Consider the following 16,719-nt stretch of genomic DNA (forward strand, 5'->3'; position numbering starts at 1 on the left):
GCTTACGCAAAACTAATCAATTAGTACAGCTGCCACGGTCGCAGGAAGTTGGCGATGAGTCGGCAGGAGTCGCCAACTTCCTGCGTGTCTTCCAAGTCCAAAACTAATCAATTAGTACAGCTGCCAGGGTGGAGGCGTGGAGCCACCTTCTAGATCACCAGGTCGCCCAAATGAAGAGATGTATCAAGTCAAAGACTTCGGAATTTTGTTAGCTGACTTTTTTTTTGGACGGAAATCGGTTAGCCGACTTTTGAGACCAGTTAGAAGACAAGGCATGAGCATGGTCTTCTTCGGTGCCTTGGACAAGCAAGGAAGAAAAGTAATATCCAAGGATTTCTTCCTTGGTTTCAAGAAAAATATTTTTGTATGATCTGAGATGTCTGAGGTCCGACTCCCAGTGGTTCCCTTCCTACCCTGGGAGCATGCATGATGCCGGTTGGTGCACCGTACGTCCTCCCCATGCAAACGTTTTTGTGTGCTGGAAATAATTTCCACGAGAAGCAACTACCCAATCACTGAATCTGGGCTATGGATTATTTTGGTTTGTCTGTAAAAATTCATTGTCGATGAGCCCATCAATTGAATCAGGCGCCGATGCAGGACCGCAAGAGTATATCGTGGCTAATATGAATTAACAAGTGCAGAACCTCCGTGGGCTTTAGGCTGTTTACTCTCAGCTTGATCGTAAAAACAAAGCTCGAGTTTGAGGTCAAGTCTTGAATCGGGGCTGATTTCTTATCCTTTTTGCATTCCAGTAATGTTTTGATCTCGCGTCATTTACAAGCGAAGTAGTGAAAGGATGAAAGTTGGAGCTTGAATTTGCCCACTTTACCAAATGAACAGGCTTCAGCTGACTATTAATTACTGAGCCGGTTCAGCTGCTCATGAACTGCTTGGTTCTTCTCAGCCATAGCAGAAAAAATTACTGTAGCGGAGAGTTTACATATATCTTTGTAGAAAGAATGGTCATTCATGTGGATAAGTATATTTTAGTTCTTTGTTTTGTTAATTATGGTCATATTTTGGGTGTTTTAATACCTTTTCTCTAACAAGGTACCAATGGCCGAGTTGATAAAGTCTCTGAACATGTCAAAAAGATCTGGTTTTGTTTACTACTTTCACTTAAATATGGGGTGGGGCTCCGTGTCTGCCGCTCCTACCTATCAAGGAAAAAATATTGATTTATTGATCTCGTGATAATTGTAATTTATTTCTAATTCCTATTCATAGAAAATAGATGAGCTCTTTTTCATATGCAATATGCATTGTCCTTTTCCAAGTGTCTTTGTCTTTTAGACTCCCGGATAAATATAATTGTGTGATAAGAGTCACATTTGGCCGAATATATTGATGTATTCGAAGAGAAGCAAAGTTGTTGAATTAGAATACGTGTTAACAAGAAAAGAATTTTTAACAAATCTTCCTTCATATACTTCTCAACAGCAGATACGTTCATCCTTTCTTACCTTCATCCGCATGTTCTTACAGTGCCGCTCCTTTTGGATGCCATTATCCAAAGAAGATATTGTAGGATATGATCAGTATATATATATACATACATACGTGAGCATATATTGTATGGATATGTATGTATATATACATATTTATATGTGATGCATTTTTTTAAACTGAGTTTAAACTTATTTCTGCATCCAGCATCAACTCAAATCAACTTCTAATAGCCAGTGTCGAGCAAAATTCATATATTATAAAAAGAACCAAAATATACTTATTATTTGGGTGGGTCGGATGGGAAAAATCATAGCCCAACCTTGCACTGCTTCATCCTTCAGGATCAAGCAACTACAATAGAAGGGTCCAAATGACTATCCAATGATTAGTCTAGTTAACTTAAACTGAAAGTAGAATGCTTCGTTATGTTTTGGCCTCTTATATTTAATTTCTAGTTATTTTAGATGTCACATCTTTCGGACTATGTTATATTTATAATTGTGAGGATTTTTATGCAATAGATAGATGGATCTTAGATACTTATACAATACTAAATAATTCAGATACTATTTTCATGCTAGTCTTTTTAGATAAGATTCTCAATTGTTGCAATAATGGCCTATAGACTTGCTACTTTTTTATCATATAACGTAAGGTAGGCATAAAACCATATATGTGGCTGGGATTTATTACTTGGTTTGTATGTAAGAACTATTGAGATGAAAGTGAATGGCAAAACAGGGAAGCTGGTTATGAGGTTCTAGTACGCCAGCGCCAATATTTAGAATCAAAACTAATAGCTAAGAATAATTGGCCAGTCTCTTTTTTTTTTAATTTTGGCTTCAATAGATGACTCCTACGATTCTAGCGCGAATATATATATTAAAAAAAAAGAGTCTTGCAGCACTATAGGCAACTCCCTAGTAATCCACAGGTCCTAAAATAGACCCTATTGCAATAAATCCTATTCACTTATTGTTCTCATCCCGTATTAAGTTCACATTGGAAAGAAAAGTCTCTCTCTCATACCCAACAGTAAATAATTGGAGAGTTGTACTTTTATCAACCATCTTTTGTCATGTTAGTTTTTTTTTATTTAATCTTTTTGCCCGTCTTTTTTTTTTTTTTTTTTTGCTGAAAACAAGTTTTCATACGAAACGTGTACGAATACATCCAATAAAATCAAAAAACACTAACTCACGGAGAGCTAGTGGCAGCTCCCCTTCCCCCGCCCAAAGAGTATACCCTGAATGCTGAGCTGCGAAGGCAGCCACCCAGTCGGCTGCCCCATTGGCTTCTCTGAATACATGTTTGGCCTGGACGGCCACCCCAACTCCACACATCATTCCTATATCCCGAACCAAGGGGTGGTTCGTGCCCTCACCCCTCAGTCCCTCCTGGATCCAATTGATAACTGATAACTGTTCCTCCAAGACAATCGAGCCAGCCTGCAATACCTGCTTCGCATATCGAAGATCCGTCCAGGCAGCTCGTAGCTCTGCCCCGGGGACCGATGTTTCGAACAACTGACAGCCACCTGCTGCCACCACTCTGAAGTACGGGTCTTGTATCACAAAATCCGCACCACCTCGTGCGCCTCCATCCAGAACGACGGTTCCTTGCGATACGGCAGCCAGCCAAACTTACATACATGCTAATCTTAGGAAAAAGTAAGGACTCAAGGACTGCAAGACAAACATTGTGGGGTCTCTCTTGCACTGCCCACAGGTTTCCATGCATTTAACTACTATAACTGCGTTCATAGCGTGTCTCACTCTAATAGCCCAACGTGGAGCTCGTAGATTCTCTTTAATTCTAAAATATGGGATCATGGTTGGTTTGATGCACTCCACCAACCAAAACCAAAAAAGCAAACAACGAAGTGGAAGGAACAAGAGATGATCGGCGCAATTAAGTACGTTATGCCAACCACAACCATCGATCCCATTTCCTCCGGTGGATCTTTTTAGTTTTCGGCGTTGACGTTGAGCCCAGAAATTGATATAACGACAGAAGGCAAAGAAAGGAGCCGTCTCTTTACGATCATGTACCTTTTTTTAATCACGTAATTGGTTTCTTGCCACAAAGTGGAAGGCCAGCTGGGGTTGATATCTCTCTTATGGCAGAATATGTATAGAGATGGATTCCAACTATGCACTCCTTTTAATATGAATCCTTAAGATGAGGCCAGGTTGCATCTGGCGGGGTGGCTTTTGGATATGTACTTCGCTTTCAGGCTATAAAAAGGGGCCATTACTCAATGGCCAAAGCAACGGACTTGTGCCCGGCACACGTCCCTCTTAATTTTTTCCTTTGGTCGTGGCATCTCTCTGTGTGTGCGCAAAATATTTTAGGTCGTGGCATCTCTCTCTCTCTCTCTCTGCGTGCAAAATATTTTATTTTCTATCATCTTCAGCTTCAAAAAGTTCCTAGTGATAGCTCTTTGTTCCCACAATTAAGTAAATTCCATGCATACGCATGCATTAGTAAGTTTACGTCTTTTGTAAAGCACTATGAAGGTTAATATTTTGATGAAATCTAGGTGCCTTTTTTTTCTTTTCAGATTTGGAATGTAGCTAGCCATTAATTATTTTGGCATTTATTCTTCATTTCCAATGTTATTTATTGCTTCAATGATTTGTGCGTAAATATTAATTTGGGAAACATTCAATATTCCAAGATTTTCCTTGGAACCAAATATAGGATTTTGATACCACGCTAGTTGCATATGTTTCAATATTATTTAAGGTGAATATAATATTTTATCTTGATTGGAGGGAAATTCTTACTCAAAAAATAATATCAATGATTCTAATATTCATTGTTCATGATCTATCTCAACACTATAGAAATAGTTGATCGGCTAAGCTGAGAGGTTTTATGAAATTACATAGTGCTATCCACATATTTAAGTACCACTTTTATCAATCTCTTATAAGCATTGCAAAAACGAAACCCCTACTTACCAACCAGCAATTGGTCTAGAGGTTGGTGCCTTGGCTTGTATCTCAAGGAAAGTGGCGACTTTGGTCATGCGATTTAATGGTTATATAAGGTGTGATAATTCAGCTGCCTGCTGGTGCATATATAGGTGAAGTTAGGTTGCTGTAATTGTTTGGTGGATATATGAAACAACCATTGGGCCTACTTAAGGGAGGACCAACCTTGTTGTGCTTATGTAGCTAAGTACTAGATTATGGGCTGATCTTTAGTTTTATATGGAGTTGAGAATCTTCAACATTTCACAAACAATTCTACCCTTGTCCACAACTAATGCAAATATCCAAATCAAGTTGAAACTGAAATCGGTGTCATCAGTTTAATACCTAATGCCACACCAAAATCAATTCAGGTCTAGCTTTGGAGTTCAACTCCACTCTGGCGATTTAATTTATTTGGAAACATGACGAGAAACTACTCATAATCAACTACATATATTCAGGACCTTAATTTGAACTGCTGCTAAACATTGGTGATTCATGCGTAAATTTTGACAGGTAAATCACATCGCTCGAGAATGAAGAGCAAAATGGAGCTAGTTCTTATGCTACTCTTAATGATGTCCCTCGCTGGTGCACAAAACCCATCTCCTCCCGTGACACAGCAAACTCTTCAACAGGTGGCTGGCTCGTTGCAGATGTATGTTGATCCGCTTCCCAACATGCCCAAGATTTATGGCTACTCCATGCAAAATGGCTCCCCAAAACCTGTTACTCTTACTATAGGCATGTACCAGAAGACATGGGTACGCTCCTAGTCTTAATTTGTATCCTTAGCCCTAAACAATGTGCTTCAAGTAATGGTAGAAATGACTACTCTACAGCTTGCTCATTTTTTTTTAAACCGAGCTAGCTAACTTCAAAAAAATTTCATCTGTAGAATCTAAATTGATATAGTAATATTAATAAGAAGAATATTATTTTTTGAAATCACTAACAATATAAAAGTTATCTTTTTTATATAAATGAAAACTTGGAGGCTAGTTATCTGTTTGCTTGCGATCTCTGCGAAGTTCTTTTCATAACTTAACAGAATATTCCAGATTTTACGAGCATATCTCCATGCATATATATATATATATATATATATATATATATATATATATATATATATATATATATATATATATATATATTTTTTTTTTTTTTTTTTTTTTCTTGGTTGCCACAAGGGTCGCCTTTGTATGTGGGGCACAAATAAAAGAGTAATCAAGTACGTTCTCGCATATGTAGCTCCATTTATTTATTATTATTGGCATGTTTTTTCTGCAGAAATTTCACCGTGACCTCCCTCCCACGCCGGTCTTCGCCTTCGGCACCAGCGCGGAGGCCGCCACCTTTCCAGGCCCCACCATCATCGCCCGCCAAGGCGTCCCCCTCTCCGTCACCTGGCAGAACCACCTCCCGTCGTCCCACATCCTCCCGTGGGACCCCACCGTCCCCACCGCCATCCCCAAGAACGGCGGCGTCCCCACCGTCGTCCACCTCCACGGCAGCGTCCACCCCCCGGTCTCCGACGGCAGCGCCCTCGCCTGGTTCACCGCCAACTTCCAAGAAACCGGCCCAAAATGGACCCAGGCCACCTACACCTACCCCAACGTCCAGCCCCCCGGCAACCTCTGGTACCACGACCACGCCCTCGGCCTCACCCGCGCCAACCTCCTCGCCGGCCTCCTCGGCGCCTACGTCATCCAAAACCCCTCCCTCGACGAGCCCTTCAACCTCCCCTGCGGCGACACCTTTGACCGCCACCTCATCATCGCCGACCGGAGCTTCAACGTCGACGGCACCCTCTTCATGAACGCCACCGGCGTCAACCCCTCCATCCACCCCCAGTGGCAGCCCGAGTACTTTGGCGAGGCCATCACTGTCAACGGCAAGGCCTGGCCGTTTCTCGCCGTCCACCGTCGCAAGTACCGCTTCCGTATCATCAACTCGAGCAACGCGCGTTACATCCGGCTAGCATTATCCAACGGCCTTGCATTCTGCGTCATCGGCTCCGACGCATCGTACCTGGCGGCGCCGGTCACGTCGCAAAACATCCTCTTAGCCCCTGCGGAGACCGCCGACGTCATCGTCGACTTCTCGTTATCGACAACCAATGAGGCCGTGCTGACCAACGATGCACCGTACCCATATCCGACAGGCTCGCCGGTGGGGCCTCTTAACGGTAAAGTGATGAAGTTCGTGATACTACCAAAGGGAACGCCGCCGGAGGATCCCGATAACTCGACGGTGCCGACGAAGGAGGTGAATTTTACATCAGTGGTGCCGACCGACGTGGCGTTAACGAGGTACATAACGATGTACGAGTACACCAGCGCGACGGGCAGCCCGACGCACCTTTATATCAACGGCAAGAGGTTCGAGGATCCGGTGACTGAGACGCCGACGTCCGGGACGACGGAGCTGTGGAACGTGATCAATTTAACGGGGGATAACCATCCGTTACATATACACCTGGGGGTGTTTCAGGCGATTAAAGTGCAGGAGTTGGTGGACTTGACGACGTTCAAGAATTGTATGACGGCCATCAATGACGCTGTCAAGTGTAACGTGGCGGGGCACGCGGTGGGGAAGGTGGTGCCGGTGCCGGAGCACGAGAAGACCTGGAAGAATGTGGTGAAGATCGATCCCGGGTACATGACGTCCGTGGTGGTGGCGTTCAAGTTGGTGGAAACCAATCAGAAGTATCCGTTCGATGCCACAGGGGAGCCTGGTTACGTCTACCACTGCCACGTGAGTTCCTAATCTGGCTCCAGTTTATGACTTAGTTGGTCCAACCCATTAGTATCCATGACACCATTAAACTTTAAACCGAAGTAGCGTCAAGGAGATTGCAGGATCCATGAACCAATTTTAAATTTATGGCTTGGGTACGGGTCTGACAAGGAAATTGCTGAACCTAAACCTGATCCGGTTATGTCCAACCAGGCAAATAAAGGGGTAACGATGGTTGACTTAAAAATAATCTTCTTATGCCGCATTTACCAAAAAAAAAAAAAAAATCTTCAAGAAATAGATCGAGGCCTCAAGACCACAACTGGCTAGCGAGTGCTCTTAGCCTTAGAGTTCGAGTTGTATCTTTCATGCAAAAAAAGAGTTTACCTTTCTTATGTAGGCCCGGTTTATATCGCAAAAAAAGAAAAAAAAAATCAATCATTGACCCTTCGGCCTTTCGGCCCGCGATGGATACTAATCAAGGTGGATGCGGTCCTGCGGATATGGCCGCAAGGGTTAATTTAGCGTGCAACAAGAATAAAGGTCCCCATAACTGGGTATTGATCTCAGCCCGGTCTATTTGACCCTCTAGCTAGGGATTAATAATTCGGCCGGCTTGGCGGGCCGGGCTATGTGATTACTAACAGGCATGCTTTAAGTCCACCTTAGTTCTTTAATGCTTAAGATCGATAGATTTACTCGCTCTCTCTCTCATTTCTACTTTGCAGATATTGGATCATGAGGACAATGCTATGATTCGGCCAATGAAGATGCTTCCTTGAAGAATGACGCTGGTGATACAAGCAAAACCTTGACTAGTTTTTGTTCGCCACCCAGCATTGGATGAAGCATGTGTCCGATTGTGATCTAATTGGCCTACAATGTTATTATTTTGGTTGCAGTTAGAAAGTTCTAAGCATTGTACCTAGGTATTTATGGGGTTTTAATTAGTGGTCCGTGTGAGAGAAGTTTTATGAGATACTGTAACTTATTAAAGCATCCACATGCAGCTTTGTGTCATTTTTAGTTTACATGTTCCATAGTATCTGCATGTATAATGTAATCGGTTCATCTATAGTATTATACTCATTTTAATAAATATTCAGCTTTGTTTTTGAATTCACACCAAATTTCACAATTGCGAGCATCATTTTAGAAATTGATAACTACAATTATGCCAATACCTACTGCAAACTGTCCAGTTTAACCCACGCTTAAACAAACGACTTGCAATTTTGAATTGCAAGGAGCAACCGATGGAGCAGATTAACGACTACTTTCTTTTCTGCAATTTTGACTTACAAGAAGCAACCGATGGAGCAGAAAAACCACTACTCTCTTTCTTTTAAAAAAGTAAGACTCAATATCCGATGTAACAACTCAGGACCTCACCTACAATGGCTAGCTAAAAAATATTTTTTTAGATTCCTTAGTCCTGTATAAATACTCAAGATCTGCCTGGCGAATAACTGATGTTGAACTAAACACACTCCTGCACGTCTCCTCATATTTGATTTGAACCTTGAACTTCTCCAAAAGGGCAAAAGTTAGAATTAGCTGAGCCAAGACTGGTGGAAAGAAGGCTACTTATAAGATAATTCTTCGGTGTCGCATTTTCTTTAAAAGAGTGCGAACCTCCATAATCCTAACTCCTTGAGATATACACATCATCGGGACCAAATATTAATTTTAGCACAGTTATTGGAACATTCTAGTGTGTATATTATATGATTGGCATCGTTTGTAAATTTTTTAAATGTAGTGTCGAAGGGCTTTTTATGCAAACCAACTACTCATTCAGCACTCGGTATATGAACATGTCTTGCTGATTGAGTGATTGGTAACATTTTGCACCGAACTTCCACTCAAAATGTTTGTTTTAGTAGTCATTTTTACTAGCTCTATAAAAGTTTATCACATTTGATATTACGGTTGCAACCTGGAAAATACAACCTTTGGATACTTTACCATCATAAATAGCATGATTGCTTCTCTCCTTCATCAATTGAATATCTCTTTAAACATTACTCGACCTTTCGATCCATCAATAGATCCTGATGTCACAAGGTATGAGCTTTAAAGGCCTCGTCATCATGCTATCTTCATGATCTGAAATCTGCATTGCAATTTGAACAAAAAAGATAGTCAGCTCAAGTTCTTTTAACAAACTATAAATACAAGCAAGAAATTAATTAGAAGACTAGCATTTTTTTCTCCAGTTTCTCCAAAACTAAAAAAATGAAAGAGAGACTACTAGCTTTCCACTCCGACAAAAAAGTCGGAAACATACATGGCCACTCTGACTAGAAACACATCACCAGAATCAGATTGGATTTGGTTATAATGGTGGTGATTTTTCAGTGACGCAAATGTTTGCGATCTTGGCTTAGTGGTGGACAAAATGGAGGTAGTGGTGGTGCACAAATTAGGTGGCAAATGATCAAGATAAAGGTTGAAGGCAGTGGAGGATTTAAAAATGATCAGTGGTGGGTGCCAACACAGAAGTCAAGAGGGAGGAGTAGAAGACTTTAGAACAATTAAACAATGAAAAGAAAAAAAAATCCTAAGAAAATAGAAAGTATTATCAATTTGAGAAGCTTACGACATTACTGTGTTACATGGATGGCGCCCAGAAAACATCCAACTGCTCCCATTTTAGACTTTGAATTACCGGGTAGGGGGCAGGTAGCATTGCTCCTGACTAAATATAACAGGCCAATAAGAACTAAGAAGGGAAGAACAAATGACACCTCATGTAAGAACGAGATCGATGACAACTTTTCTCATCATGTCATTTGGATACATCTTGCACTAAACATCTTGTTGCGACGGATAGAAAGAATAATGAAACAAGAAGGAAAAAGAAAAAAAAAAGTGCACACAATATTTATATGATTCGGTATATTGACCTATATCCACAGGTAAAGATAATGTAAAAAAATTTATTATAGAAAATCAGAGTGTATAGAGTGCAAAGTTTTCTCACAAACCTTTGCCATCAATATACCTAATCTCTAGAACTCTCAATTACTGACTTCAATATTGATTACGAGATATATATATATATATATATATATATATATATATATATATATATATATATATATATATATATATATATATATATATATATATATATATATATATATGCGGAGGTGGAGCACCCGCACCTTTGGCTAACTAATCGTGCAATCCAAATAAAACAAGTATGGCTGTCAAAGGGAAGAGGCAAGAACCTTTTTTTCCCTCTGCGCCACTTTTTTGCGCTATATTTCACTTGCTTCACTCCGGGAAAAGAAAGGTTTTACTTTGCTTGTGTAGAGCTTGTAAACTCAAGATATACCCAACACATCTTATAAACTAACCATTCATTTAATGCATGGCATCTATCCTTGACTCTACATTTCATTCGGTAATGGGAGGGCACGTCTTAGTTAAAATGTAGTCCACGAGCCTCTTCAGGCAATTGAACCAAGTCAGAGTGGTTGCTTGCAAAGACTCGGTATGGTTGTAGCAAATCAAGGACACTGGCAAAGGAGAAAGTATTTGAATTCAATGGGACGAATGAAGGCACAATTTCCCATACCACATGCAATAATCAGCAGATGCTGGAGATTAATTCCCATCCGAAAGATAAGCATTTCTCAACACATTTTTCAAAACAAATGACATATATATTGTAGAAAAGAAAAACATACTGGAGTATAGATTATTTATGGGAAAGCAACTAATGCAAACAAAGTGCTTGAGCCCCTCGTAAAGCAGCTATTAGAATGCAATAAACTTCTAGTTACATTTTTTTGATAAAATGAACTTTTACATGCACGAAAACAGATTATCATGATATTCAATCCATACTAGACTTTTTTCTACTTAAGCACGAAGCTTGGTCCACCAAGAAATGCTTGTCTTTTTTCGGTTTGGCATGGCATCAAGAAATTAGCTTCATAGGTCGGATCATTGCATTGTCTTCGTGATCTAGAATCTGCGCATATAAAATGTCAAACGATCAGTACACAAGTGACAAGAAAATAGACCTCAAAATTTCTACATGGATATGGGGGTTTGCTATCTTCTTGGTTAGTTGACATTCTTGTGATGCTTCTAAATGCATGCATGCACATGATGGATGCGTAGGATCATACGCTGCATCTTGACTTTATCTCATGGCCTGTCTTACCTTACCCCACCCACTGAATCGTACTAGCCTTTGACTTTAGTTTAGAAGGTTGGATTTATTTTTCCTCTCATTGAATAAAGTAATCATCTAAAATGATAGTTTTGCAACCAGAGAAAAAGGATTGATTTTAAATGAAAATTTTGAAAGAAAATAGAGAATAGTTAAGCCATCAACTTATTCTCCTCCCAATTTTCCAAAAAATTATTAGTTGGGTCAGATGAACCAAGAACCACTAATAAATTTATTCTAGTGTGTGTTGCTATTACATATAAAAAGAAGAAAGAGGAGAGAAAAAGGATTGCTATCACACGTGTTGCCTTTTTGTTGGACTAGTCTATGGTGGATTTGATCTTAACTGATACTTTCTCAACTCTATGAAGCTTGGGCTCATATTTTTTTCAATTAATATTCACTTGTCTCTGGTTTCCGTCTCTATCCTCTCCCTCTCTTCCACTCACCTTATTAGTAAGATAGGGGATCCATGGATTTGAATTTATGACCACATGCATAGCTAAAGAAAATCAACAATTAAAATAAAATTTGAAGAACACAAATATATTCAATTAAATAGATATATTGTTTTATGAATTTAGTCATTTTAAGCAAATTATGGTATTTCAATAATCAGTTATTTTCATTAAAAGAAATCAATATTTTCTAGAAAATGAATAAAAAAATAAATATATTTTATATTCTTCATCTAATATTCTAAATCTTTACCGTGTAACATACTTAAAAATGTCAATACTCAAGCATATTATTTTCTTATATTATATTTAATTTCTCAATCTTCTTTATTTTAGATATTTTTTCTTTTTCTTTTATTTTCTTAAAAATAATTTGGTCCAATTAATTTGTATAATCATTGCAACAGTGATATGTTAAGCCAAACCCTTGGCCAAATTAACACAAGTCCGAGTTTACAAGTATGATAATTGGGGTAAGTCCTCCTCAAAAAGATAATTGGAGCAGGTCTGCAAACGGGACCAAAAATAATAATTAGAAAATATCATTTAGTTTAAATCATGTACAAAAAAATATTATTTAATTTGATTTTTAGAACTCTTTAGGTTCTCGGAGTTCAATTTTGGAAAACACTGCCAATATTTACATATATCTGCCTACAATAGGATCGTAGAACATAAGCAAATCTAGCACTAGCTTCTCTCATGTAGTTAAATCCATTGGGATTATCCTATTAATTAGGTTTATTAAAATAAAGATCCAGTCCGGTAATAAAAAGGATGAGATAAGAGCTTACGTGGCAATGGTAGACGTAACCCGGCTCCGCCGTTGCATCAAACGGAAACGGCGCATTCGTATCAATAAGCCTAAACTTCACCACCACCGTCGTCATGTATCCAGGCTCAATCTTCACCATATTTTTCCACGTCTTCTCGTACTCCGGCACCGGCAGCAACTTCCCCACCGCATGGCCCGTGACGTTACACTTAACGGCGTCATTGTTCGCCGTCATGCAATTGCTAAACGTCGTCAAGTCCACCAGCTCCGTCACTCTCACGGCCTGGAACGTCGCTAGGTGGAGATGCAACGGATGGTTATCCTCCGTTAGATTGATCACCTCCCACACCTCGGTGCTCCCCGGCCGCGGCGTCTCCGTCACCGGGTCCTCGAATCTCTTCCCGTTGATATAAAGGTGCGTCGGGTTCCCGGTCGAGCTCTGGTACTCATACATCGTAATGTATCTCCTCACCGTCGCCTCCCCCTCGTTGGCCGCCGGATAATTCACTAGGCTTGCCGGGATCCTCGAATTGTCGGTCGCCGTATCGGCCGATATGACGAACCTCATTACCTTGCCGTTGAGCTGGCCGGCAGCGGTACCATTGGGGTACGGGTAAGGTGCACTGTTGGTTAGCTCAGCAGTTGAGGTGGTTGATTTCGAGAAATCGATCACCACATCGAAGGTCTCCGCCGGCGAGAGGAGGATCGTCGGGCTGGCAACTGGCTTCGGCAGGTACGACGAGTCGGAGCCGACGACGTAAAACATTAGCCCGTTGGACAGTGCAAGCTTGAAGTAACGCGCATTGCTAGCGTTGATGATACGAAAGCGGTACTTGCGGCGCTGGACGGCGAGGAACGGCCAGGCCTTGCCGTTGACTGTGATGGCCTCGCCGAAGTACTCGGGCTGCCACTGAGGGTGGATGGAGGGGTTGTCGCCGGTGTTGTTCATATAGAGGGAGCCGTCGGTGGCGAAGCTCCGGTCGGCGAGGATGAGGTGGCGGTCGAAGTTGTCGCCGCTGGGGAGGCCGAAGGGGGCCTCGACGTGGGGGTTTCGGATGACGTAGGCGCCGATAAGGCCGGCGAGGAGGTTGGCGCGGGTGAGGCCGAGGGTGTGATCGTGGTACCAGAGGTTGCCCGGGTGCTGGACGTTGGGATAGGTATAGGTGGGCTGGGTCCATTTTGGGCCGGTGTCGCGATAGCCGGCGGTGAACCAGGCGAGGGGGCTGCCGTCAGACTGGGGCTCGTGGACGCCGCCGTGGAGGTGGACGACGGCTGGGACGCCGCCGTGCTTCGGTTTGGCTACCGGGATTGTGGGGTCCCATGGGAGGATGTGGCTCTGAGGAAGCTGGTTCTGCCACGTCACACGCAGTGGGACCCCCTGGAGGGCCTCGATGGTGGGGCCGGGGAACGTGGCGGTGTCCGGGCTGGTGCCAAATGTAAAAACGGTCGTCGCCGGCAAGTCTCGGTGGAATTTCTGCATGCGAAAAAGAGTTGTTATCAGATAATTTGATCATTTCCATTACCTGAAGACCATTTTAAAATAGCCTATTAGACACACCATGTTTTTGCCTTCTTCTGCACGTTCTTTCTTCTAGGTATGACATCTTTGACAACTTAAGACTGATAAGCACATATAAAACTCTAACGGAACCTTGCTGTTCTGAAAGGTGGATCCCTTTAGCGAGCATCAGTTGGGATAAATAAGAAGTCCAGAATATTATTGGCTTGTTCTAGCTACCAGAACAGCATGTAATTCTTTTAGACTTTTTTCTCTTAAATATAACCCTTTTTTTTCTGAGAAATGTTGTTTAACCAATATTGATGTTGTAACAGTGTTTTGATGAGAATATGCGACTAACTGCAGGCTAACGAGTCATGCATGTTTGAATCCAACAGACTTGTGTATTATATTAAATTGATTCCTAGAGCTAGGTCTAGCTATTTACGCATCTCTGGGGGCAAGATCGATTTGTCATTCATGCATGGTAATGCCTGAAATTTTGTCATGGCCGAAAAGTCCATGTAGTTGGCCATGGATGATCCTCTCTCTCTCTCTCTCTCTCTCTCTCTCTCACACACACACACACACACACACACACACACAAAAAAAAAAACTCTTAAATTGGTCTAGCTGCATGTCAGGAAAATTCAGGGTTTCAAGAATCCATCATATCGCCAAGATATTGTTGATAATAAGCAGACTAATATACGAATTAATCAGTAAACATTTAAGATTTCTATATATGTTTGTGGAACGCAAGGCAAAAGGATATCGGTCCTTACCCATTTCTTTTCGAACATGCCAATGGTGAGTGTAATGGGCTTCGGATATCCCTTTACGATTGAATAGCCATAGAGCTTAGGCATCTGTGGGAGGGGTTCAACGTACATTTGAAGAGAGCCGGCGACTTCCTGAAGGATTTGCTCGGTAATTGGAGATGGTGGGCTGGTCCCGGCCGCCAGACCGATGATTAGATAAAACATGCTCAACAGCAGCTGAGACCCCATTTCTGTATCTTTCCTGAGAAAAAAATAAAGAAATAAATCATGCAAAAGGTGTTTATAGATATAGAAACAAATACTAAATTGGAGCACCATAAGAGATACACTAATTGTGCTAGTGTCTGAACATGTGGCAAGCACAACTACATGATTGTAATGATGATGATGGTCGTAGTGATGCTATGGTGCTTGCCACATATTTTGATAAACATTGACAAAATAAAATATAATAAAGAAAGTACTGATGATACTGGTGGTCGTGTTAATGTAGTGGAGATGCTTTAAAAACTTGGGTCACACTATATGGTTAAATTTGTAATAATAAGTAGGCAACATGGATTCTGGAGCATGAGTACATCTTGCGAAGGCAATGAACAGCTAGCCAATCTTCTGAAACAAAGATTAACAGTGTTTGTAGCGGCCACCAAAGCTAATCAACTGTTTGTCTATCATAAGATAGTAATCATTTGTATTTGATAACAAAAGAACCTTCTTCTCAAGAAAGTTAGAGAACGTAAGTAGTCTTTGTACATGCGGTGATTGAAAATAATTGTGATAAGAAAAGGCCGCTAAACAAGAGAAAATAACCCGTAATTGTGATAAGAAAAGGTAGCTAAAGAAGGGAAAATAAAAGAAAGTTTGCTCAAGACCTTGCAGATAAAGAAGAAGTATAATGCTAGAGACGGAACGCAGAAACTAGTTTATGAAGGGGTAAAGCCCGATATGCATGGATGATGGATATAGGAGGCCACAAGCCCCTCCTTAAATATACGCGCAAAGAAGGCTACCCTGGACCCACATTGCATGATTGTTTACATGTATAAATTGACATAGTGACCGATTGCGTGCAAGTCAAAGGGGAAGACAAGCCAGCGATAACGATTTGGTCCAAGAGGACCTAGCAGAGTTCCCAATAATTGAAGCAACGAAGGGCCTCCAAAAACAACCGGCAACTATCGATGACATCCCGTGGTATTAGAATAGGAAGAACACAAAGAACTCGTTTGCTCCGCAGAAAATTATTTATTAAATTATTTTTTGAAAAATTATGACGTTTGATATATAGTATATAAAAAGTGATTCTTTCATATTTGGTTAGCCATGAGAAAGTAGTATATTACAGAATGGCTTATATTTGGTTCAATATTTACTTTTCTGAAAAAATTATGCAAAATATTTGTTATACTTTATAAATTAAAAGAAAAGATCTTGCCCCATTTTATTTAAAAATTGAAAATAATTTTGCAAAAAATATTATTCGAATTTTTAGCTGATGAAAATTGGACTTTCTTTTTTAAATCTTATTCCATGAAAAAACTACTTTTCTATTTCTTTTCTTTTGAAAACTCTAACTAAATATGAAATATTTTTTATTTTTTCGTTAATCATGCTTTTCTTCACCTTTTTCCATGAACCATATCAGTTCATATAGTTTAACACGGTATCATGATTCTTGCGATATAAAAAAAAAAGAAAAAAGGCTGTCCGTTCGGCTGCTCAACAAAACAATGAACGGGTGGAGATGGACGAAAAGGAGAGATGGAGAGGCATGCGGTCCAGCCAGGCGTTCCAACAAGTCTTCTTGAAGTGGTTAGAACATAATTTTTTTTCTCTTGAGAAAAA

General features: G+C 40.8%; 2 protein-coding genes across 2 annotated transcripts; one reads left to right on the forward strand and one right to left on the reverse strand.

Moving 5' to 3' along the window:
- The first annotated feature begins 4,428 nt into the window (after positions 1 to 4,428).
- On the forward strand, positions 4,429 to 8,295 carry LOC120111768 (multicopper oxidase LPR1 homolog 4-like). Its single transcript, XM_039129664.3, has 3 exons — positions 4,429 to 5,197; positions 5,724 to 7,190; positions 7,901 to 8,295. Exons 1-3 carry the CDS (start codon positions 4,970 to 4,972, stop codon positions 7,952 to 7,954), a joined length of 1,749 nt encoding a protein of 582 aa, XP_038985592.3. The 5' UTR covers positions 4,429 to 4,969; the 3' UTR covers positions 7,955 to 8,295.
- Positions 8,296 to 10,797: 2,502 nt separating this feature from the next.
- On the reverse strand, positions 10,798 to 15,834 carry LOC103696945 (multicopper oxidase LPR1 homolog 1-like). The gene is made up of 4 exons (XM_026801067.4): positions 15,747 to 15,834; positions 14,878 to 15,115; positions 12,614 to 14,068; positions 10,798 to 11,157 (listed from the first exon to the last, which is right to left on the reverse strand). Exons 2-4 carry the CDS (start codon positions 15,100 to 15,102, stop codon positions 11,104 to 11,106), a joined length of 1,734 nt encoding a protein of 577 aa, XP_026656868.4. The 5' UTR covers positions 15,103 to 15,115; positions 15,747 to 15,834; the 3' UTR covers positions 10,798 to 11,103.
- Between the last annotated feature and the right edge of the window lie 885 nt (positions 15,835 to 16,719).

The sequence above is a fragment of the Phoenix dactylifera genome, chromosome 5 (assembly GCF_051530095.1).
Source record: "Phoenix dactylifera cultivar Ajwa chromosome 5, Ajwa_hap1_PhDact_Kaust_v1.1, whole genome shotgun sequence".
In the NCBI taxonomy this organism is placed as follows: domain Eukaryota; kingdom Viridiplantae; phylum Streptophyta; class Magnoliopsida; order Arecales; family Arecaceae; genus Phoenix; species Phoenix dactylifera.